The sequence below is a fragment of the Nomascus leucogenys genome, chromosome 3 (assembly GCF_006542625.1).
Source record: "Nomascus leucogenys isolate Asia chromosome 3, Asia_NLE_v1, whole genome shotgun sequence".
Classification (NCBI taxonomy): domain Eukaryota; kingdom Metazoa; phylum Chordata; class Mammalia; order Primates; family Hylobatidae; genus Nomascus; species Nomascus leucogenys.
In genome coordinates this window covers 94,691,777-94,716,206 of record NC_044383.1, presented here as the reverse complement: position 1 = coordinate 94,716,206, position 24,430 = coordinate 94,691,777, and the positions used below count along the sequence as shown (strand labels likewise).

At 42.3% G+C, this 24,430-nt stretch overlaps 1 protein-coding gene across 1 annotated transcript in view; it reads right to left on the bottom strand.

The window, feature by feature from the left end:
- The window catches only part of AFG1L (AFG1 like ATPase), a 234,226-nt gene that overhangs the window by 199,245 nt on the left and 10,551 nt on the right, over positions 1–24,430 (bottom strand). The window contains exon 2 of the mRNA XM_003278929.4: positions 3,361–3,584. Coding sequence (XP_003278977.3) covers positions 3,361–3,584 — 224 coding nt within the window. The remainder of the gene's footprint in view (positions 1–3,360; positions 3,585–24,430) is intronic.

The following is a 24,430-nucleotide window of genomic DNA, read 5'->3' as shown; positions in this document are numbered from 1 at the left end:
CCCAGTTTATGGTATTTTGTTATAGCAGCCCAAGTGGACCAAGACAATGAATGACATGAATGGCAGGGCACTGTAAGGCCTAGCTGTGTCATGGAGATGCCTTTCATTGCTATGTTCTTATATAATCTTATTCTAAATCTCCATTTCTTTCTGCAATCTAAATGAATCTCTATTTCTTTCAACTAATGGTGTTAACATAATGGGAAGACATTTTCTTTACATAAAAATAAAACTAATTATACTCTCAGGAGCTTTATTAAAAAGTAAAATTACTTTCATTCATTTTTGTTTGTTTGTTTTTTATTTGTATTGTAGAGACGGGGTCTCCCTATATCATCCAGGCTGATCTCAAACTTCTGGCTTCAAGCTATCCTTCCACCCTGGCCTCCCAAAGTGCTAGGATTATAGGTTCAGCCACCACACCTGGCCGTTATTCTTTTTTTTTTTTTTTTTTTGAGACGGAGTCTCACTCTGTCACCCAGGCTGGAGTGATCTTGGCTCACTGCAACCTCCGCCTCCTGGATTCAAGCGATTCTCCTGCCTCAGCCTCCTGAGCAGCTGAGATTACAGGCACCTGCCACCACACCTGGCTAATTTTTGTATTTTTGGTAGAGACAGGGTTTCATCATGTTGGCCAGGCTGGTCTCGAACTCCTGACCTCAGGTGATCTGCCCACCTCGGCTTCCCAAAGTGCCGGGATTACAGGCATGAGCCACTGCGTCTGGCCCCTCATTTGTTTTTAAATAAAGTACTACTAATGGTTGTTCCACGGTGCCTTTCTTCTAAAGACTTTACAGTAAAAGCATATTTGGCAGGGGGTGGGGACAGTCAATTAAAGGAAAACTAGTTTCTTAGGTTGGACCATATTTTAACTCTTATTACTATTAATGTTTTCTCCAGAATTTAAAGATGAGACTATTGGCTTCTATATTAGATAAGGAACAGGAGTTTTCCTGTTGTCATAGAATTTCAACAAAAGCTCAAAGCTGATGACCAGCGAAAATAAGCTCCCACTCACTCTAAAGAAAGACAAAGGCTGAGTGTGGTGACTCACACCAATTATCCCAGTGCTTCAGAGGCTGAGGCAGGAGGATTGCTTAAGACTAGAAGTTCAAGACCAGCCTGGCAACATAGTAAGGTCCTGTCTCTACAAAAAATTAAAAAATTAGTGGAGCATCGTGGTGCATGCCTGTAGCCCTAGCCTACTCAGGGGGCTGCGGGAGGAGAATCACTTGGGCCCAGGACTTCAAGGCTACTAGTGAGCTATGATTGTGCTACTGCACCCCACCTGGGTGACACAATGAGACAGTATCTCCAAAAATAAATAGGCCAGGCACAGTGGCTCATGTCTGTGATCCCAGTACTTTGGGAGGCCGAAGCAGGGGGATCACTTGAGATCAGGAGTTCAAGACAAGCCTGGCCAGTAATGCAAAACCCCATCTCTACTAAAAATACAAAAATTAGCCAGGCATGGTGGCAGGCGCCTGTAATCCTAGCTACTTGGGAGGCAGGAGAATCGTTTGAACCTGGGAGGTGGAGGCTACAGTGAGCCAAGATATCACGCCACTGCACTTCAGCCTGGGCAACAGAGTAACACTCTGTCTCAAATAAATAAATAGGTCAGGTGCAGTGGCTTATGCCTGTAGTCCCAGCACTTTGGGAGGCCGAGGTGGGCGGATCACCTGAGGTCAGGAGTTTGAGACCAGCCTGACAAACATGGTGAAACCCCATCTCTACTAAAAGCACAAAAATTAGCTAGGTGTGGTGGTGTGTGCCTGTAATCCCAGCTACTCAGGAGGCTGAAGCAGGAGGATTGCTTGAACCTGGGAGGTGGAGGTTGCAGTGAGCCAAGATCACACCACTGCACTCTAGCCTGGGCAATAGAGCAAAAATCCATCTATAAATAAATAAATAAATATACACACTAGTCACATCCATGCAGGAATTAGGTTAAAAAAAAAAAAAAAAAGGCAAAACAGCCCTAAAACCAAAGTGAAACTGAAGAAAGTGATCAAGGTATAAAGTTGTTAGCTGGGTAGAGTGCCATGGTGTTCCCTTCAGATATCTCGTAACAAATACGAGGGGTTCCCAAGAGAAGCATCCAAAGAGATGAGGACTGAATATAAACTGAGATGGACATCGCTCTCCCCAGCTGGATGCTTGCCTAGGTAAGGAAATGCACAAGCAGCTGCCAGAGCAGAGAGTGGAAGGGTTCATGGGAGAACTTGATGTAAGTCCCCAGGAGAAAGGCGTATGCATGACAAAGACAGAAACTAGTGCCTGCTTCTTGCTTGCAGAAGTCTGAAGACAGGAGGCTGACTGAGGCTGCCCATGCAGCAAGGGGTAGAGAAAGGAGATGTTGTTTCCTGTGGCCTGCACGGACACCATAAAAGATGTCCCAACAAGAAATGTCCCAGGCCAGGCACAGTGGCTCACACCTGTAATCCCAGCACTTTGGGAGGCCGAGACAGGTGGATCACTTGAGGTCAGGAGTTCAAGACCAGCCTAGCCAACATGGTGAAACCCCGTCTCTACTAAAAATACAAAAATTAGCTGAGTGTAGTGGTGCACGCTTGTAACCCAGTTACTTGGGAGGCTGAGGCGGGACAATCGCTTGAACCCAGGAGGCAAAGGTTGCCATGAGCCATGATATTGCACCACTGCACTCCAGCCTAGGTGACAGAGCAAGACTCTGTCTCAAAAAACAAAAAAAAAAAAGTCCTGAAAGGACCCCACCAAAGAAGGCTAAGGGCAAGGGCGAGGCGGTGTCAGCAGAATGCAGGGTTGTGAGTTGCTTCCCCAGAGTCATAAGAGGTTCGTCAAAGATTGGAGAAGTGTGGAGGTCCCCATGGGAGTCCTGAAGAACCCACCAATAAGACCCTCAACAAAGAGCCAGCATGTCAGCATCTACCATACAAAGGCCCCAGTAACTAACTGGTCACTTAAGGCTGCTGTTTCACTCTAATCTTTCATTCCTCTCATTCTGACCCTAGACATGTCAGGCAAACAGAGAAAGAAGGAGGAAGAAAAGGGAAAGAACACATCATTCCTCCTTTTCCACTGCTGATCCCTGGATGAGGCCTGAGCTAGAGGAAAGGGAAAGTTTGATTTCCATAGAAGTTTTTATTTAGACTGGACTGCATTTTTAAATACCTAAATATGAAGCTATTCAAACCCCTGAAGGCAAAAGAAAGCTATGGAACATCAAAAGGCCAGGAATGGGTATCCAACAGAATTTGTGTAAAGGAACTGGTGAAAATTTTTCAAGCTGTTTCATGATTGTGTCCTACTGCATTGCATCCATTTTAGAAAATGCTTACACTTTTAACTGTTTCATCTTTCATATCACACAAGCCTCACCTTTGAAAAAAGGCCTTCTGCCTCTATATTGTATCCTTTAAGGTCCTCGTGTAATTTCTGCAAACACTGTATGACTCTTCTTTGATGTTCATCATCCTTTAGCTCATGAGCTTTGATCAGAAAATCATAGTGGTCCAGAGGTCCATGGCAAACGGCCAAAGCTTTCAAATAAGTCTCTGAAGTGGCAGTTGGGGTCACGCTCTCGGATGTCTGAACCGTATAGGCTACAAACAAAAACATATAAAATTTTAGACTTTCTTAAATACATTTCACAGTGCTCTACATGTTTCTTAAGGGTCAAATTCAAACTTTTAACTAGTTACAAGTATATCTATTTGAGCAGTTTTTGTAAATGTCATTTTGATAAAAATAATATAAAATACATTTTCAGCCAGGCATAGTGGCTCACGCCTGTAATCCCAGCACTTTGGGAGACCAAGGCAGGTGGATCACTTGAGGTCAGGAGTTCAAGATCATCCTGGCCAAATGGTGAAACCCCATCTCTACTAAAAACACAAAAATTAGCCGGGCATGGTGGTGCATGCTTGTAATCCCAGCTACTTAGGGGGCTGAGGCACGAGAATTGCTTGAACCTGGGAGGCAGCGGTGGAAGTGAGCAGAGATTGTGCCACTGTACTCCAGCCTGGGTGACAGAGTGATACTTGGTCTCAAAAAAAAAAAAAAAAAATTTAAACAATCAATATATTTCTAATTGTTTTGACAAAAGGAAATAAACCTCAAACCCATAAACTATAATTGTAACCTCTCTTCCAGAAGGCCTATTCCTACTACAGCTTCTGCTTTGCTTCCAGCCCACTAAAGGAGACAATGGGGTTCCTCATCTCCTTCCCAAAGCAAGAGAGTTGTCTTTCTTTGAGTTAGCCCTAATTCTGGTTCTTAAGCACCAAGCAGAGACGTCAAGATTAGTCCCAAGGGTTTTCCACTGCTCCTTAATTCTCTACCCAAAGACAACACAACATTCAGATATTACCACATCGATTTCAGCCCTCTGCTTCTAAGATCTTTTTCTGTTTTCCATAACATTTAGGGAGTTGGACATGGAGTTGAGACACAGCAAGAGTGTCTGCTTCAAAGCAGGGTGGTGTTCTGATCCTACTTTTGGCCTCTCCTGGGAGAGAAATGATTGTGGCGAGGTCCAAACATAATTCCATTCCTTATGTGGGGCAGGTTTAATAAGCAGCTAACTCCTTCTCTACTGTTTAGAAGCAACAATAAACAGCAGCAACCTGGCACATTTTTCAGAACAAGATTTCCCAAAGGTACTCTGCCAGCATTTTATTCATTTCATTGAACATCATGTTTCCTTTGTCACAATAACATAAAAATTACTTTAGGGAAAAGAATTAACAACCACAATGTTAGGTCCACGTTTTCCCCAAAAGAGGGGGAAAAGTCCTTAAATATACCATGAATGTTGGAGATAGGGACGGCTGTCTTCCATTATTTGTTCCACCTTTGTAAATAGAAGTTTTAGCTGGATGCATGGCTGCCCAGATACATATTACATCTCCTGGCCTCTCTTGCAGTCAGGTATGGCCATGTGAGCAGGTTCTAACAATGGGATATGAGCAGAAACGTGTGTAGTTCTGACATACCCCATTAAAGGAAAAGGGCATATCCTCCTGGCTCCCTTTTCCTCCCCTCTCTCTAACTGGAGTGAAAGTGTAATGACTGCAGCTGGAAGAGGCAATGAGATGCACACAGAATGTTGAATGAAGCAGAGCAACAAGAAACACAAAGCCTGGTTCTCCAACAATGCTGAGCTGCCAAACCAGCTCTGGATTGCCTACCTGGATTTTTATGTAAAAGAATAATAAACTTCTGGCCAGGCACAGTGGCTCACACCTGTAATCCTAGCACTTTGGGAGGCTGAGACAGGCAGATCACTTGAGCTCAGGAGTTCGAGACCAGCCTGGGCAACATAGTGGGACCTCATCTCTAATAAAAATAACAAATTAAAATAAATTTTTTTTTAATTAGCCAGGCTTAAAATTAGCATGTGCCTGTAGTCCCAGCTACTTGGGGAGGCTGAGGTGGGAGGCGGCTTAAGCCCAGGAGTTTGAGGCTGCAGTGAGCTATGACCTACACCACTGCACTCCAGCCCGGGCAACAGAGTGAGACTCTCTCTCCAAAAGAAATAAAAAGGGAGTAATAAACTTCTATCTTGCTTTTAAAGTAGTGTATAATTGGGGTCTCTGTTACATGAGCCTAAGTTGTACCCTAACTGATATAGTTGCCTAAGGTCTGTAAAACAGAATCTAAGGGTATCCTGGAACACTGGGCCTCACAGCACCAGGATAAGGTTTGGGTTCAATGTTGAAGCTGGAGATGCAGGTTGAGAGTTCCTAAATGTTCCCGGCAATTTGAGATATTTGCCAGTGTGGCATAATAACAAATATACCCTGGTCCTTGGCACAGAGTTCCTAAAACCCTTGGAATTTCCTGAGTAATAGGAGTGTTTTCTGTTACTCATTGCATCACACCTGACTTTATGTTAAGGAGGTGACTCTAGGGTGAGGCTGGTAGCCAGAAGGACCAAGTGGGTAGAAGGTTGGAACTTTCAGCCCCATGCACTGACCCCAGGAAGGTGGGGCTAGAGATTGAGCTCTGTAAACACTCAAGGAGACTTGGAGAGCTTCTGGCTTGGTGAACACATCTAGGTGCATTCAACCTCTAGGTATCCCCCTAGGCATCTCTTCTACTGGGCTCCCTGAGTTGTATCCTTTATCATAAACCAGTAAACATAAGCAACGTTTTCCCCTGAGTTCTGTGAGCTATTCTAGCAAATTATCAAATCTAAAGGGGAGGAAGGCTATGGGAATTCCCGAATTTGTAATTGCCAGGTAGATATGTGGGTAGCCTGTATACCCCATTTGCAGCTGGCATGTGAAGTGGGGGCATTCTGTGGGACTGAGCCCTTTTACTTGTGGGATCTGATGCTCACTTCAAATAAAGAGTGCCAGAATCAAACTGAACTGTTGAATACCCAGTTAGTGTTACAGGATTTGAGAATCTCACAAGAGAAAAACGCTCGTCTCTACCCCCTCTTTTAGACTTCTGGAGTCAACCAAGTGAGAAACTTCAGAGTGATTACTGATATATTCCTCTTCCTCCCACAATCCTGTTCTCTATTCCTCAACCAGGTTCTCAGCCAATCCATCATCGATGCTACTCAATTTTGTATGCGAAATATTCTCTAATTCATTCCCTCCTCTCCTTCCTCATCCTACCACCCCAGCTTGAGCCCTTTAAAGGAAGCAGGGGTCTCTCTTAGGGCCTGCCATGCCCCCTGCAACGTGGAAATAAAGAAAAATCTGGAATTTCTTCAAGGGAAATTCCAGACACCTACCTAGCCCTGAGAAGTAAATGAGCCACTTGATAAGCAAGAAGATAATAGGAGCTCAAAATCATGGCCAAGGAAGTTAGAGATGTTCCCTACAGAAACTAAAGATAACATCTTAATATATGTCACTGAGTTGTTTTTCAGAAACTCCAACCCCTACCAAATGGATCCACTGGCACACAGACCTCAGATAAGAGGGAACAGAGGACTGAATTCTGACCACTATTCTTTGTTCTAAATTTCTTCCTGAGGGGCCTGGAGGAGGTTATGCTCACGAGCCAGAGCTAACATTCTTTTCTGTTGACCTGAAATTTTTAGACAAAGCTTTGTTTCCTTAACCAATTGCAAATCAGAAAATCTTTTAATCCAGCTTTGACCTGCAGGCCACTCCCTTCAAGATGTCCCACTATTTTAGGTCAAATCAATGCATAGCCTCCATGTACTGATGTATGACTCTGATCACCACCACTGTGCCAAATTTACCACTATCATGATCTGTAAAATATCTTCCGCCAACTCCAGGGCTGATCTTACTAAAATCCAAATGTGATTTTATCAATCTTTGGCTTGAAATTCATCTCATTGTTTAAAGGAGTGGTTTTCAAACTTTTTTAATAGCTGTACGTTTTTTACATACAAAATCTTCCATAGAATCCTCAATTTATTAAAGAGAAAAGTGGGAAGGGGGGCACAAAGTCCCACCCTCTTCATATCCCCCTCATTCACATACCCACACCACCCCTATTTCCCAACAGCCTCACTTTAGAGGATTATATTTAGTACAAATAATGTGCATAAAAGGGTTAACACAACAGGCCTGAGACTACCATCCACAGAGCATATTTACTTATGTCTCAAAATAAATAAATAAATAATACCTAATTTTTTAAAGCTGAGGCTAGGTGGAGTGGTGCACATCTGCAGTCCCAGCTACTTGGGAGGCTGAGGCAGGAGGATCCCTTGAAACCAAAAGTTGGAGGCTGCAGAGCACCATGATCATATCTGTGAATAGCCACTGCACTCCAGCCTTGGCAACATAGCAAGACCTCAACTCTAAAAAAAATAAAAATAAGATAAATAAAAATTGTTTTGGCCAAGCACAGTGGCTCACGCCTGTAATCCCAGCACTTTGGGAGGCTGAGGTGAAAAGATCTCTTGAGTCCAGGAGCTCAAGACCAGCCTGGGAAACATAGTGAAACCTCTGTGTTTACAGATGGAAAAAAAAAAAATTTAATTAGCCAGGCATAATGGTATATGCCTCTAGTCCTATAGGGATTACTACTACTAGGAACTATTGCTACTCGGAGGGCTGAGGTGGGAGGATAACTTGAGCCTGGGAGGTTGAGGCTGCAGTGAGTGGAGATCGTGCCACTGCACTCCTGCCTGGGTGACAGAATGAGACCCTGTCTAAATTAATTAATTAATTAATTACAAAGTGTTTAAAAGTTAATCATAGGAAATATCAGTATTGTGGGCAAAACATACTGTTTATCTTGGCATCTGCCTTTGGAGAGGCTTAAAGTCCTTCTACTTTTATTTTCACTAGCCTAACATCTTGATTTAATAATGTAGACTTCATTCCCAGTTTTCAGAAAAGAAAACCAAGGTACAGTGAAGATGAGGCATAAATTCAGCTAGTCAGCAGAGATAAAAAGAGAATCAGTCAGGCAAGATACTCAAGGCTGACAGATTGGCCAGCTTAGCCCTGGATAGCAGCTGTATAAATTGAAATACAAAAGACTTCCCAAAAGCTGCATTAAATTAAATCTGTTACTACATCAGTGTACACAAATTATGTGATGCTGCTGCCATATTATTTTGATTCGTATTAATTTGTCTTATTGTACTCCAAATGGACAGTGGGAAAATGCTATGCGGAAGTTCCACACACTAATTTACAAACATAAATGAAAGATTTTAGGAACCCAAAAAGTCTGAGCTATTCTTTCGAATACTTCAATTTTATACCTTATTTCACTATATTCTCCTAAACTAAGTTTCAGGAAGATCCTACTATACTCCACAGCCCACTTGCTGAAAGATTTCATCAATATCTTGTGTCCTACATCTGAATAACCTATTAAAACTTCCTTGATACTGTAAAAATTACTCCTATTTAGTTTTACTTTCCCCAGGGAAAAAATGAGTTTCCTCAGGCTTTGTGTATAGTCGTAATTACTTTTATTTTCTCCAACTTTTTTAAGTAAATGTAACCTCAAGATTTTATTATCTGCATAATAAAACAAAAGATGATACTTAGAAACTAGATCAACACTTGGCCTTTCTCCTATCTCTTCCCAGTTCAAAATGCTTGCATCTCTTATGGCCAGCATTCTCTTAGATCTGCAGTTGGGCTCAACGCATTCAAGTCTCAGCACAGTCTTCTTTTTGTTTTAGCCTTTTTCTGGAAAATCAGCTTAGTCTGCCTATGATGATGATGGTCACTCTGCTTCCTATCATAACGCCACTTTCCTTGGGCACACAGAGAATCCTTGCCCTTCTTATCCTGATCTTGTCGTGAAGTTGGTACTTGCCACATGCCACACATGTTACAGAAAGTCTAGAGGGTTTTAGAGACATTCACCATCTTTATGGGAATGCTATCTGCAAGAAAAGAAGTGATTTCCTTCAATTTTTCCGTTTTCACTTTATTTTATTTTATTTTATTTTTGAGACGGAGTCTCGCTCTGTTGCCCAGGCTGGAGTGCAGTGGCACAATCTCGGCTCACTGCAAGCTCCGCCTCCCAGGTTCACGCCATTCTCCTGCCTCAACCTCTCCGAGTAGCTGGGACTACAGGTGCCCGCCACCACGCCCGGCTAATTTTTTGTATTTTTAGTAGAGACGGGGTTTCACCGTGGTCTCGATCTCCTGACCTCGTGATCCGCCCGCCTCGGCCTCCCGAAGTGCTGGGATTACAAGCGTGAGCCACCGCGCCTGGTCCCATTTTCACTTTAAAACATAAGTTTGGAACAAATAAAATTCTCCTGAAGCTGTGGAATCCCAAGTTTATGCTAATATGCTCCCCTTAACTAATCTTACTACATTAAACAAATAATATATAATAAACAAACTGTTTTTACAAATTTACGACAGTAAGAGAAATCTGACATAGTTGACTCCACCTTGCTTCTTACCTCCAAGCTCTGCCTGATCATTCCTGGGCACAGGCCAAGCTAACTTTAGGATGAATTTAGTTTATAGTTTAACTTTAAAATAATGATGACAATATTATTGCTCCCTCCCTTAAGCTAACCCCACCCTTTCTCAAAAACCAAAAGCCACCTTTGTAAGGCTAATGAAAGCCTACAAGAATAAAATTATGGGAGGAGCCCGAACTCTGCTAAAATGTAGGCCAAGTTTCTACAATCCCCTACTGCTCAGGGGTCATGTGGCCAGAGGTCACAAGATTTGTGACTTCTCCAACTGCTTCTACAAGTAACATCACTGTTATAGAACCTAAGATTGGTTTTGCTGAAATGTCTTTCAGACTTACCCCACCTGGACTCATGACTCAACTGGTCCTGTTGTCCCACCCACAGTTGGACTCAGCGCATGAGGATCAATTTCCACACCCCTATTATTTCATCCCCAACCAATCAACAGCGCCATTCCCTAGCCCCCTGCCCGTGAAATTGTCCATAAAAACCCTCAGCTCTAACCCTGCAGAGAGACTGATTTGAGGGATAACTCCAGTTCTCCTGTGTGGGACTGCCTTGCATCAGTTAAACTCTTTTCTCTACTGCAATGCCACGGTCTCAGGGGATTGATTTTGTCTGTGCAGTAAACAGGTAATTACCAATTCATAATCATGTTCTTCTTAATAGCACCATCCAAAAAGAAGAGGCAATCCAAATTGTCACTGATATCCTTACAAGAATTGTTATATAATAAATATAGGGCTTTTTTTTCTTAAAAAGGTCTGAGTTGGCATCCAAGACAGACTTAAGGGGAGGTAGGTGTCTTGGAGCCTCTTGAAATTAAAATAAAATTGTATATTGTATATTTCAAAATTAATAATGGATTTTAAATGGTCTCATCACAAACATATGATAAGGAGTTGAGGTGATGGATGTTATTAACTTGATTTAATCTTTCTAGAACATATATATCTGTTAAAACATCAGAGTGGGCTGGGCGCGGTGGCTCACGCTTGTAATCCCAGCACTTTGGGAGGCCAAGGTGGGCAGATCACGAGGTCAGGAGATTGAGACCATCCTGGCTAACACAGTGAAACCTCGTCTCTACTAAAAATACAAAAAATTAGCCAGGCGTGGTGGCAGGTGCCTGTAGTCCCAGCTACTCGGAGGCTGAGGCAGGAGAATGGCGTGAACCTGGGAGGCGGAGCTTGCAGTGAGCTGAGATCGCACCACTGCACTCCAGCCTGGGCAACAGAGCAAGGTGCCGTCTCAAAAAAAAAAAAAAAATCAGAGTATACCCCATAAATATATACAATTATTTGTCAATTAATTTATGAGTTCTATAAAAGAAAGAATATTATGTGTGAGTATGTTTAATCTGAGGCAAGTCCTCTAAATATACAACTTTCTGATTTTTAAACAAGATAAGAACCAATGTTTTATAATTTTTTTTTTAAACAGGGTCTCTCATTCTGTGGCCCATGCTGGAGTGCAGTGGCATGATCATGGCTCACTGCAGCCTCAACCTTCCAGGCTCAAGCTATCCTTCCCCTCCATTCTCCCGAGTAGCTGGGACTACAGGTGCACACCACCATTCCTGGCTCATATTTCATTTTTTGTAGAGAGGAGTTCTCCCTATGTTGCCCAGGCTGGTCTTGAACTCCTGGGCTCAAACGATCCTTCAGCCTTGGCCTCCCAAAGATCTGGAATTACAGGCATGAGCTACCACATCCAACCCAAGAACCATTGTTTAAAAAAGAACTGTTGGGCTGTGCACAGTGGCTCATGCCTGTAATCTCAGCACCGTGGGAGGCTGATCACTTGAGACCAGGAGTTTGAGGTTACAGTGAGCTATGATTATAACACTGCACTCCAGCCTGGGAAACAAAGGAAGCCCCTATCTCTAAAAAAGCGACAAAAAAGGAAGGAAAGAAAAGAGAACAAGGAAGGAAGGAAGGCATACAGAATCTGAGGCCCTACCCCAGCCCTCTGAATCAAAATTTGCATTTTCAACAAAATACTTTGGTGTTTTACATGCACATTAAAGGTTGAGAAGAACTGTGCCAAGGAATGACCAGAGACTCCTACAGATTATCAGGAAAAAGCCTTTCTGTGAAAAACACATTAAATTGACACTTGAATGCCAAAAGGAGTCACCCATGAGAAATATCAATAATATCCCAGCCTAAGGTTATAGATGAGGCAAAGTGGAAATGGAAATAAGCTTCACATTTTCGAGGGAAGAGAAAAGAAGTTTATATGGTTGATGCAAATGAGCAAGGTAGAGTATGTGCTACAAGAAGAGGTTGGAAAGGACAATAAGAGACCCAGCACAGTGGCTCACACCTGTAATCCCAATACTTTGGGAGACTAAGGCCAGCAGATCACTTGAGGCCAGGAGTTCGAGGCGGGCAGATCACTTGAGGCGGGCGGTGATCACTTGAAGCCAGCCTGGCCAACATGGTGAAACTTCGTCTCTACTAAAAATACAAAAATTAGCTGGGCATGCTGGTGCATGCCTGTAATCCCATCTACTCATGTGGCTGCAGCACGAGAATCACTTGAACCCAGGAGGCAAAGTTTGCATGAGCCAACATCACCCCACTGCACTCCAGCCTGGGTGACAGCAAGATGCTGTCTCAAAAAAAAAAGTACAAGAACTAAATGACGTAGGGCATTAAAAGCCATGGTAAGGAAGGCAGGTTTTATAAGTAGGATTGAGAACAAGGAGAAGGTTTTTCTGTTTTGTTTTGTTTTTCTTTATTTCCTTTTTTTATTATTATTAAACTTAACCCCTCTAAGAAGCAGAAGGGGCTCGGAGTGCTGGCTCACGCCTGTAATCCTAGCAATTTCGGGAGGCTGAGGCGGGCGAATGGCCTGAGCTCAGGAGTTTGAGACCAGCCTAGGCAACACGGTGAAACCCTATTTCTACCAAAACACAAAAGAAATTAGCCGGGCATGGTGGCGTGTGCCTGTAGTCGCAGCTACTCGGGAGGCTGAGGTAGGAGAATTGCTTGAACCTGGGAGGTGGAGGTTGCGGTGAGCCGAGATCGCACCACAGCACTCCAGCCTGGGCGACAGAGCAAGACTCCATCTCTTAAAAAAAAAAAAGAAGCAGAAGAAGGTTTTGATCAGGGTACAAGATATTATTGAAGATAATAACACTTGATAATAAAAGATTGCTTTAGAAAATAAGACTAGGAATGCAAAGCAGAAGCAGAATGCGTGGATTATATAGTATGTGAATTATTTTCTTATCTTTTTTTTTCTTTTTTTGAGATGGAGTTCCACCTTTGTTGCCCAGACTGGAGTACAATGGAGCGATCTCGGCTCACTGCAACCTCCACCTTCCGGGTTCAAGCAATTTTCCTGCCTCAGCCTCCCAAGTAGCTGGGATTACAGGCACCCACCACCACGCCTGGCTAATTTTTTGTATTTTTAGTAGAGATGGGGTTTCACCATGTTGGCCAGGCTGGTCTTAAACTCCTGACCTCAGGTGATCCACCCGCCTTGGCCTCCCAAAGTACTGGGATTACAGGCATGAGCCACTGCACCCAGCTGTGAATTATTTTCGATAAAACTATTATGTATTTTTTTATGTGGAAGTAGAAATTATGAGACTATTCAAATAGTTGAGTTAAGCGATATCCATGGGCTGGACTCAGTGGATCATGCCTGTAATCATAGCAATTTGGGAGGCCGAAGCAGGCAGATCACTGGAGTCCAGGAGTTCAGGACCAGCCTAGGCAACATGGTGAAATTCCGTCTCTACAAAAAATACAAAACTTAGCCAGGTGTGGTGATGCACACCTGTTGTACCAGCTACATAGAAGACTGAGATGGGAGAATCACTTAAGCCCAGGAAGGTTAAGGCTGCAGTGAGCCATGATTATGTCACTGCACTCCAGCCTGGGCAACAGTGAGACCCTGTCTTAAAGAAAATAAATAAATAAATAAAAGAAAGAGAGAAAGCAATGTCTATGATTTGGATCAGAGAGTTGGCATTGTAGGTTAATAGACCAAGATCATGTAGTTAATAACAGTAGCAATTGCTAACCTTTACTGAGTATTTATTAAGTAACAGGTTACTTTTCTAAGGAATTTCTGTACATTAACTGATTCGATCTTCACAACTACCCTTTGAGGTAGGTACTAATATTATCCCTACTTTAAAGATGAAGAAACTGAGGCACAGAGAGGCGAAGTAACTTGTCCATGTTCCCAAAGCCAGGAAGTGGCATCTGTGGCCCCCAGTATAGCAGGAAGGCAGGATGTTACAGTAGTGGAAGGAATGTGGGCTCTGGAATAATAACCTCCAGATTCCTTACCTGACTCCACCGTTTCAGCTCTAAATCATGATAACGTTGTTCTCCATGGTGGACTGAGCATGTGATCACCACCCTGGCCAATGATGCCTAATGGGTAAGTTAGCTTCTGGCAAAGTCTTCCCCGATGCTCTTCAAAAGGAGACCAGGACAGGGACTCGCTCCTTCCTACCTTTGTACTTCTACCTGTGAAATCAGGATACCTGGACTGCTGCATCTTAAGAACATGAGAGGAAGGCTGGGTGCAATGGCTCATACCTGTAATCCCAGCACTTTAGGAAGCCAAGGTGGGAGGATCACTAGAGCACAGGAGTTCAAGGCCACGGTGAACTATGATCTATGATCGCACCACTGCACTGTAGTTGTACTGGGCAACACAGCGAGACTCTATCTCACAACCAAAAAAAGAACATAAGGGGAAACATTGTTGACACAGGCAAGATAATCTTAATCTTGACATATGTCATAAAGCTTAATTGTATTGACACTGTTTCCACATAGCTAGGGTGATAATAGCAAAGGGAACATGGGGCCTATGTGTTCTTTGGTGCTTTAAGTTGGACTAGATTCAATATCTGTATTGTATTGACATTCTTTTTTATTATTATTACTTTATTTTAGAGACAAGGTCTCTCTCTTTTGTCCAGGCTAGAGTGCAGTGGCTCAAGCATAGCACTGCAGCCTCAAATTCCTGGGCTCAACTCCTGGGTTCAAGTGATTCTCTCAACTCAGTCTCCCCAGTAGCTGGGACTACAGGTACGCACTACATGCCGGAGTAATTTTTTATTTTTTTTACTTTTTTGTAGAGACAGGGTCTCACTATGTTGCCCAAGCTGGTCTTGAACTTCTAGCCTCAAGTGATCCTCCTGCCTCGGGCTCCCAAAGTGCTGGGATCACAGGCATGAGCCACTTGCCTGGCCTCTATATTTGATACTCTTTAGCAACTTAGGAAAAATGAGGGACCAGAATCTTTCAACAGAAAGTAAACATTTTCTTTTTAAAATTATATTTTAGGCTGGGCACGGTGGCTCACGTCTGTAATCCCAACACTTTGGGAGGCTGAGGCAGGTGGATCCTCTGAGGTTAGGAGTTCAAGATCAGCCTGGCCAACATGGTGAAACCCCATCTCTACTAAAAATACAAAAATTAGTCAGGCATGGTGGCACATGCCTGTAGTCCCAGCTACTCGGGAGGCTGAGGCAGAAGAATTGCTTGAACCCTGGAGGTGAAGATTGCAGTGAGCTGAGATCATACCACTGCACTCCAGCCTGGGTGAAAGAGCAAGACCCTGTCTCAAGAAAAAAAAAATATATATATATATGTAAAAGCTTTGCTTCTTTCTTAAGGTTATTTTAATACTTGAGGTCAATGTTTTTTGAGAATCCATCTCCAACTGCATACTCAAAATCAATAAAGATGTCATATAATGTGCACAAAACTTACAACTTATTAGTAAAGTGGCGTTGAGCTAGAAACATTCTATAAAAAATTTCCAACTCAAAAACATCCATGATTAAAGGAAAGAATTGAAGACATGCAAAATTACATATATCTATACAAATGTAAGGTGTATCCAAAGTAAAGAAAACTATCCTTCTGGCCAGGTGTGGTAGCTCACGGCTGTAGGAGGCCAAGGAGGGAGTATCGCTTGAGTCCAGGAGTTCAAGACCAGCCTAGGCAACATGACAAGACCCTGTCTCTACAAAAAAATAAAAAATCAGCTGGGTGGGGTGGCATGCACCTATAGTCCCAGCTACTCTGTGGGGCTGAAGTGGGAGGATCACTTGAGCTTGGGAGATCAAGGCCACAGTGAGCCATGATCGTATCACTGCACTCAGCCTGGATGACAGAGTGAGATCCTATCTTAAAATAAAATAAAATAAAGTATCTCTTGAGCTCCGGAGTTCAAGACCACCCTGGGCAACATGGCGAAACCCCATCTCTACAAAAAATACAAAAATTAATCCAGCATGGTGGCATGCGCCTGTAGTCCCAGCGACTTGGGAGGCTGGGGTGGAAGGATCACCTGAGCTCTGGAGGTCGAGGCTGCAGTGAGCTGAGATGATGCCACTGTACTCCAGCCTGGGCAACAGAGGCCCTATCTCCAAAAAAAAAAAAAAAAAGTGCTTACTATATAGCCAGTGCACAAATAGCACTTTCTGTATATTATCTTACTTCTCCAGAAAAACCTGAGTTAGGCATTATTATTCCTTATACATGAAGAAACTAAAATACCTTAAAAAGTTAAGTGAGTGTCCAAGCCAGGATCTGAAGCTAAGTGACCCAAAACACCAGGATTTCACTCTTACTCAAACAACCATAATACTATAGACTAATGAAGGCTGTGCTCCCATTTGTCACAGGCAGGTAACAGAAAATCAAAACACAAACCTCTTTCAGGTTCTCATATCTGAAGTACTCAAGCCTCCTAGAGCAACCAACAACCCACTCCTCCTGGGTCTCCATCCTCCTCAACCTTTCTAGAGCTTGGCCCTGCCTACATGCTAAGGTCAACTGCCTCTACTAATAAGTGGCACTCTTCTAAAGCCAATCAGCAGCAGGAGCTTTTTCTATGAAAAGCCCAAAGCCAAAGTGTTGGAGGGAAGAAATTCCTTTTCCTTTTTTTTATGTTTTTGAGAAGAAATTTCACTCTTTCACCCAGGTTGGAGTGCATGGCACAATCTCCACTCACTATAACCTCCCCCTCCCGGTTTCAAGTGATTCTCCTGCCTCAGCCATCCGAGTAGCTGGGATTACAGGCGCCCGCCACTACGCCGGGCTAATTTTTGTATTTTTAGTAGAGACAGGGTTTCACCATGTTGGCCAGGCTGGTCTCAAACTCCTGACCTCATGATCCGCCCACCTCGGCCTTCCAAAGTGCTGGGATTACAGGCATGAGCCACCGTGCTGGCCAAGAAATTCCTTTTCATATACATCTAAAAGCCCTTATATTTTACATAACAGGCTCCTAAGAATTTTGATAATAACTAGGTTTATGTACACTTTGTTGAACTCCAAGTATAAAATATTAATATATTTAGCACTAAATGAAGACATAAATGACCTAGTCTTCAAATCTGAAGATGACACCAAATCAGGAAGCAAATCATGCTGGGTCACAATCACAATTCAAGAAGATGTTGATGTGCTACAAAAGTTGGATGAAACTACCAACATAGAATTTAACTAAAGTGCATTTAGGCTTAAAAACTTAATTATCCTAGCTGGGCGCAGTGGCTCACACCTATAATCCCTGCACTTTGGGAGGCCGAGGCGGGCAGATCACCTGAGGTCAGGAGTTTGAGACCAACCTGGCCAACATGGTGAAACCCCATCTCTACTAAAAACACAAACATTATCCAGGCATGGTGGTGCATGCCTGTAATCCCAGCTACTCGGGAGGCTGAGGCAGGAGAATCACTTGAACCCAGGAGGCATAGGTTGCAGTGAGCAGAGATCGTACCACTTTACTCAAGCCTGGGCAACAGAGCGAGACACTGTCTCAAAAAAATAAAATAAAATAAAATAAAATACATAAATAAATAACTTAATTATCCTGGAAAGAATCAGTTTTAAAAAGTATAAAATAGAGTTTCGTGAAGTAATAAATGGCTCAAAAATAATGATACAGTATCTATAGTGTACAAAGCTCTGTGCTAGAAACTGCAAATACCATCAGTGGCGAGCTGGATGGATGCTGTTAACTGCACTCAAAGCAGTGACAGCTGGGCATGGTGGAGTGCATCTGTAATCCCAGCTACTCAGGAGGCTGAGGTGGGAGGATAGCTTGAGCCCCGGAGTTTAAGACCAGCCTGGGCAACACACCAACACATCCATCTCAAAAAAAAGAAAAACAAAAACCAAACAAACAAACAAAAAAAACAAAACAAAAAAACAGGTAGACACAAATAAGTGGATAAACAACTCTAATAAAGTGTATGGTATGTCATAAGGGGAAGGGGCAGATGCTATAAGATCACAGGGCCAAAGCTAGTAATCTAGGTTAGGGAGTTTAGGAAGGGTACTCAGAGGAAATGATGTTTCCATTGAGATCAGAAGGGCAGACAGAAGTGGTCCATGGGAAGGGAGGGAAGGAAGGAGGGAGATGTACTAGCCTGAAAGAGGGCCCAGAAACACGACAGTGTGAAACACTAGAAAAAACAGAACAAGTTCAGTTTGGCTGAGACATAAAGTGAAAGGCGGAGAGAGGTAAGAGATGAACTACTGGAGGAGTACAAGGGAGCCAGGTGAAGCAGGGCCTTGCAATGATAAGCAGTTTGAATTTAACTCTTAAAGGCCACAGGAGCCACTTAAACGTTTTAAAGAATGCAGTGGCTTACACCTTCTCTTAAGCCAAAAAGAAGGATACTGGAAACAGAGAAACACATTTTACTATCTTTATCTTTCAGCATACCATAGATAACCAGTTGGAAAATACAATAGAAAAAAAAGGATTCCATTCACAATTACAATAAGAATTCTAGAATAAAAATAATATTAACTTCCAGGCACAATGACACACTTGCCTGTACTTGCAGCTACTCAAGGGGTTTAAGTGGGAGGATTGCTTCAGAGCTGAGGAGTTTGAGACCAGCCTGGCCAACATGGCGAAACCCTGTCTCCAACAAAAATACAAAAAGTAGCCGGGTACGGTGGCACACGCCTGTACTCCCAGCTACCCTGGAGGCTGAGGTACGAGAATCACTTGAGCCCGTGAGGTGGAGGTTGCAGTGAGCTGAGATCACCCCACTGTACTCCAGCCTAGGTGACAGAGCAAGACTCTGTCTCAAAAAAAAGAAGGTGAAAATACAACCCACAGAATGGGAGAAAATATTTGCAAATCACATCTCTGATAAGGAATCTGTATCCAGAATATATAAAGAACTTTTACAATTCAACAATAAAAAGGCAAATTCAATTTTTAAATGGACAAAGGATTTAAGTAGACATTTCTCCAAAGATATATAAATGGTCAATAAACACATGAAATGATACTCAATATCATTAGTCATCTGGGAAATATGAATCATAACTAAAATGAGATACCATCTCACATCTACTAGGATTGCAATGATAAGACAGACAATAACTAGTGTTAGAGAAGATGCAGAGAAATTAGAACCTCATACACTGCTGATGGAAATGTAAATGCTGCAGGCTTGTTTGCTGTCTAGTATAATAACGTCTCCCCCAGGTCAAAAGCTGGGAAGGCTTGTTTGCAACCCTTATAAAAGATGAGGTTTCCTAAGCTTGGGGTTCCTAAACCATGACACAAACCAAACCTGCTGAGTATACATCACCCACCTGGACCGACCTCTGAATAGCCCCATGGGACTTGAGGAACAAGGGGAACTGAGGCAATGGAACTGAGGCAAGGAACAAGGGGAATTAAGCTCACGTTGCCTGCTAGTCCATGATAAAGTTCTTTATCTCTGATCCAGGAGTTCCATGTCTTTTTCCAACATCCATGAAACAGTAACAAGCTAAAGTGTTGTCTTGCAAGCTGGGTAAAAATCTCAAACCCCTGAGAGTTGTTGACATCAAGAATTGTAATTGGCATGTAATCAACATAAAATAAAAATTTTTTAATTATTAATATTTTGTGTTCTTTTTTTCTATTAGGTCTTAAAGTATTTGACACCTGCAACACATCTCAATTTGGAATCTAAATTTTCATTGGAAATATTTAAGTTGTATTTAGACTTCATAAAATCTACAGTGGAGAAAAAGTAGATTCACTTTCCCAAGATGTTCCAAGAATATTTAAAAGTTTTCCAATAGCTGAACGGTTTTCCAACAGCAGAATCAAGTATCCTTTTTAAATTTTATATTTAACTAAAATTAAATGAAATTAAAAATTTTGTTCCCCAGTCATATTACACATTTCAAGTGCTCAGTGTCCACATGTGGCTAATGACGATGGTATCAAAGCTCAGGTCTGGTCAATCTTGAAAAAGAACAAAGTTGGAGGACTTACACAACCAGATATTAAAACTTATTATAAAACTACAGAGTTAGGACAGTGTGATACTGGTACAAGAATAGACCAATGGAACAAAATAGAAGCCCACACATACACGGTCACTTGATTTATGTCAAAAGCAGCACTGCAGTAGCCCAGAAAAAAAAGATGCTCTATATAAAAAATGTTGCTGGATCAACTGGATATCCACACAAAGAAAAATAAATCTTGACCCTAACCTAATGTCATACACAAAACTTAATTCCAGAGGTATCATAGATCTAAACATGAAAGGTAAAACAATAAAGCTTCTAAAAGAACATATAAAAATACCTTCGTGACCTTGAGGTAAGCAAAGATTTCTTAAACAGGACACACCACAAAAAGATTGCTAAATTGGACTACATTAAAATTTAGAACTTCTTGGCCGGGCGCAGTGGCTCACACCTGTAATCCCAGCACTTTGGGAGGCCAAGGCAGGCAGATCACCTGAGGTTAGGAGTTTGAGACCAGCGTGGCCAACATGGTGAAACCCCATCTCTACTAAAAATACAAAAAAGCAGCTGGGCGTGGTGGCACACGCCTGTAGTCCCAGCTACTCAGGAGGCTGAGGCAAAAGAATCACTTGAACCTGGGAGGTGGAGAGGTTGCAGTGAGCCAAGATTGTGCCACTGTACTCCAGCCTGGGTGACAGAGTGCGACTCTGTCTCTAAATAAATAAATAATAAAATAAATAAAATTTAGAACTTCTTCATCTAGGCACAACCCTGTAGTCCTAGCTACTTGGAAAGCTAAAATAGGAGGATCGCTTGAACCCAGGAGTTTGAGGCTGCAGTGAGCTATGATTGCATCACTGCACTCTAGCCTGGGCAACAGAGCAAAACCCCATCTCTAAAAAAATTAAAATTAAATAAGTAAAATAAAATTTGGAGCTTCTGTTCATGAAAAGACTCCATTAGCAATGAAAAAGCTAAATTGGACACAGTGGCTCATGCTGGTAATCCCAACACTTTGAGAGGCCAAGGTGGGAGGATAGCTTGAGGCCAGGAGTCTGAGAATGACCTGGGCAACATAGAGAGATGCTGTCTCTATAAAAAATTTTAACAATTAGCTGGATGTGGTGGCACATGCCTGTTGTCCCAGCTACTCGGGAGGCTGAGGTGAGAGGATTGCTTGAGCCAAGGAGGTCCAGGCTGCAGTGAACCATGATTGTACCACTGCACTCCAGCCTGGATGACACAGAGAGATCTAGTCTCAAAAAAAATTTTTTTAATGAAAAAGCTGGCCTTACACACCACTTATAAGATAAGAGATAAATGAAAAAATAAAATTAAAAAGCTAGCTACAGACTGGGAGAAAATACTTGCAATCTATGTATCTGACAAAGGACTTACATCAAGATTATATAAAGAACTGCCACTCATTAAGAAACAGACAATGTGCATGTCACAAAAGAGCCTATCCAAATGTCCAGTAAATATATAAAAAAAGTATTCAACCTTAAAATGCATCAGGGAAAAGCAAAATAAAATCATAATGAGATATCAGTACACACTTATTAGAGTGACTAAAATTAAAAAGAATACCAGCTGTTCATGAGGATGCATAGTAACTGAAATCTCACACACTGCTAATGGAAAGATACATTGATATAACCATTTTAGAAAACTGGCCTTGTCTACTAAAGCTGAACATATGTATAAAATCACCCAGCAATTCTATTATTTGGTATCTGCCCAACAGAAAGCATACATATATGCACCAAATATATGTACAAACATATTCATAGCAGTACTATAGGCCTGGGCAACATGGCGAGACCCCATCTCTACAAAAAATACAAAAAGTAGCCAGACATGGTGGTGCTCGCCTGTAGTCTCAGTTACTCAGGAGACTGAGGTGGGAGGATCACTTGAACCTGGGAGGTTTAGGCGGCAGTGAGCTGTGATCACACCACTGTACTCCAGCCTGGGCGACTGGGCAAAACCCTGTTTCCAAAAAAAACAAAAAGAGGAAAGAAAAATTAAAGTTAACAGCAGTTGTCTTTTCTATATTTTCTACTGTAAATATGATGTAGTATTTTTATAATTAAAAGTAATTTATTTTTAGGCCATGTGCAGTGGCTCACGCCCGTAATCCTAGCACTTTGGGAGGCCAAGTTGGGCAGATCACAACGTCAGGAGTTCTAGACCAGCCCGGCCAACATTGTGAAACCCTGTCTCTACTAAAAATGCAAAAATTAGCCAGGCATGGTAGCATGTGCCTGTAATCCCAGCTACTCACGAGACTGAGGCAGGAGAATCTCTTGAACCCAGGAAATGGAGATAGCAGTGAGCTGAGATCATGCCATTGCACTCCAGCCTGGGTGACAGAGCAAGACTCCATCTCAAAAAAAAAGAAAGAAAAAAAGTAATTTATGTTTAAATAGAAAAAAATAATAAATCAAATACAAACAGGAGAGACCTGTTTTAATAACTCTAAGAGTCGCAAGTGAGATATGAATGTGACCTGACCACCAAAAGTTACTGCAACAGGACACAGAAAAGGTAACCTAAACAAGGCTCTAGGCTGACCATACTTGAAGGAATATATTGTGATATGGGGGCCACATTTTCAGAGTGTCATTCAGAAAGTAGATAGTAATCTCAAGAAGGGAAGGAGTTCAAGGATCTAGAAACTATGTTGTGAGACTTGACTGACAGCACAAAAGACTGCTGACATTAACAAGACACTTAGCATACATCCCCGCATCCTGCATGTAGCATATGGATGGCAGCAAGAAGTGCTTGGGAAATGAATGAATGAATGGGAGAAATATAATAAGCCTTTAATGTTTTAAAGGTGATTAAATGGAATTGGGACAAGGTGGCACCCAATAATTTGATAAATGAATGAGTAAGTGAGTAAATAAATGAATGAAATATTATCAGTCTTGATATGTTAAAAGAGCGGTCACACATGGAATCAGTATTAGTGTTATATATACCACACCTGAGGAAAGATTCAAGATGAATGGGGAGAAGTTACATAAGTGCTCAAATTTCATCCTACTTAAGAGTTTTTTCAAAATTAAGGCTATCCAAAAATCAATAGGATGCCTCAAAAAGAAGCAGTTAAGGCAGAAGCTACATGTCTAACATTGTTTGACTATGTGGCCCAGAGGCCCTCTGCAGCACTAATACTCTATGCTTCTGTGAAATGCCATCTTGAGGCTGGGCACAGTGGCTCACATCTGTAATCCTAGCACTTTGGGAGGATGAGGTGGGTGGATAACCTGAAGTCAGGAGTTCAAGGCTAGCCTGGCCAATATGGCAAAACCCCACCTATACTAAAAATACAAAAATTAGCCAGGCGTGGTGACAGGCGCCTGTAGTCCCAGCTACTCAAGAGGCTGAGGCAGGAGAATCATTTGAACCTGGGAGGTAGAGGATGCAGTAAGCCAAAATTGCACCACTGCATTCCAGCCTGGACAACAGAGCACAGCTCTCAAAACAAAACAAAACAAAAAAGCCATCTTTAGATCTCACTGTACAGCAAATAATTCACAATCACTCCAGTTCCTTTTGAAACCAGTATCCATTTCTTACTAAATGAAGATAGTTTACCTGCATAGTATAAATCAAATTTCAACAGCTTTCTTTGAAACATAATGGCAAAAGAAGTAATTCATAGCCTGGTGTGGTAGCTCACAACTATAATCCCAGCAATTTAGGAGGCTGAGGCAGGCGCACTGCTTGAGCCCAGAAGTTCGAGACCAGCCTGGGCAATATGCTGAAACCCTGTCTCTACCTCCCCGCAAAAAAATTATAAAGTAGACTTAGAGGTTCAAAAAAAAAATACAAAAATTAGCCGGGCGTAGTGGTGGTGGCTTGTGCCTGTGGTCCCAGCTACTCGAGAGGCTGTCAAGAGGCTCACATGAGCCCAGAAGGTTGAGGCTGCAGTGAGCCGTGATCACGCCACTGCACTCCAGCCTGGGTAACAGAGCAAGACTCTGTCTCAAAAAAGAGGCAATTCATAATTTCTAAAAACCTCTAGGTGTCCAGAGTATCCAGAGGAAAGGTGAAGTCCAGGAGAACAAAAACCACCCCTGGTTATCTACAGAGGCCCTTTGCACAATCTCAGAAAAATCAGAACTGCATTTTCTGGAATCCAAAGCACTGAATTCAGATTAGGCCCTTGGCCATTGTTAATATAATGAGCCTCTCCAGAATTAAAATGGCTCTAAAAATTCTGTATAAAGTTGAGTACATTCCATTTCTAGTCACTGACTAGAATCCACCA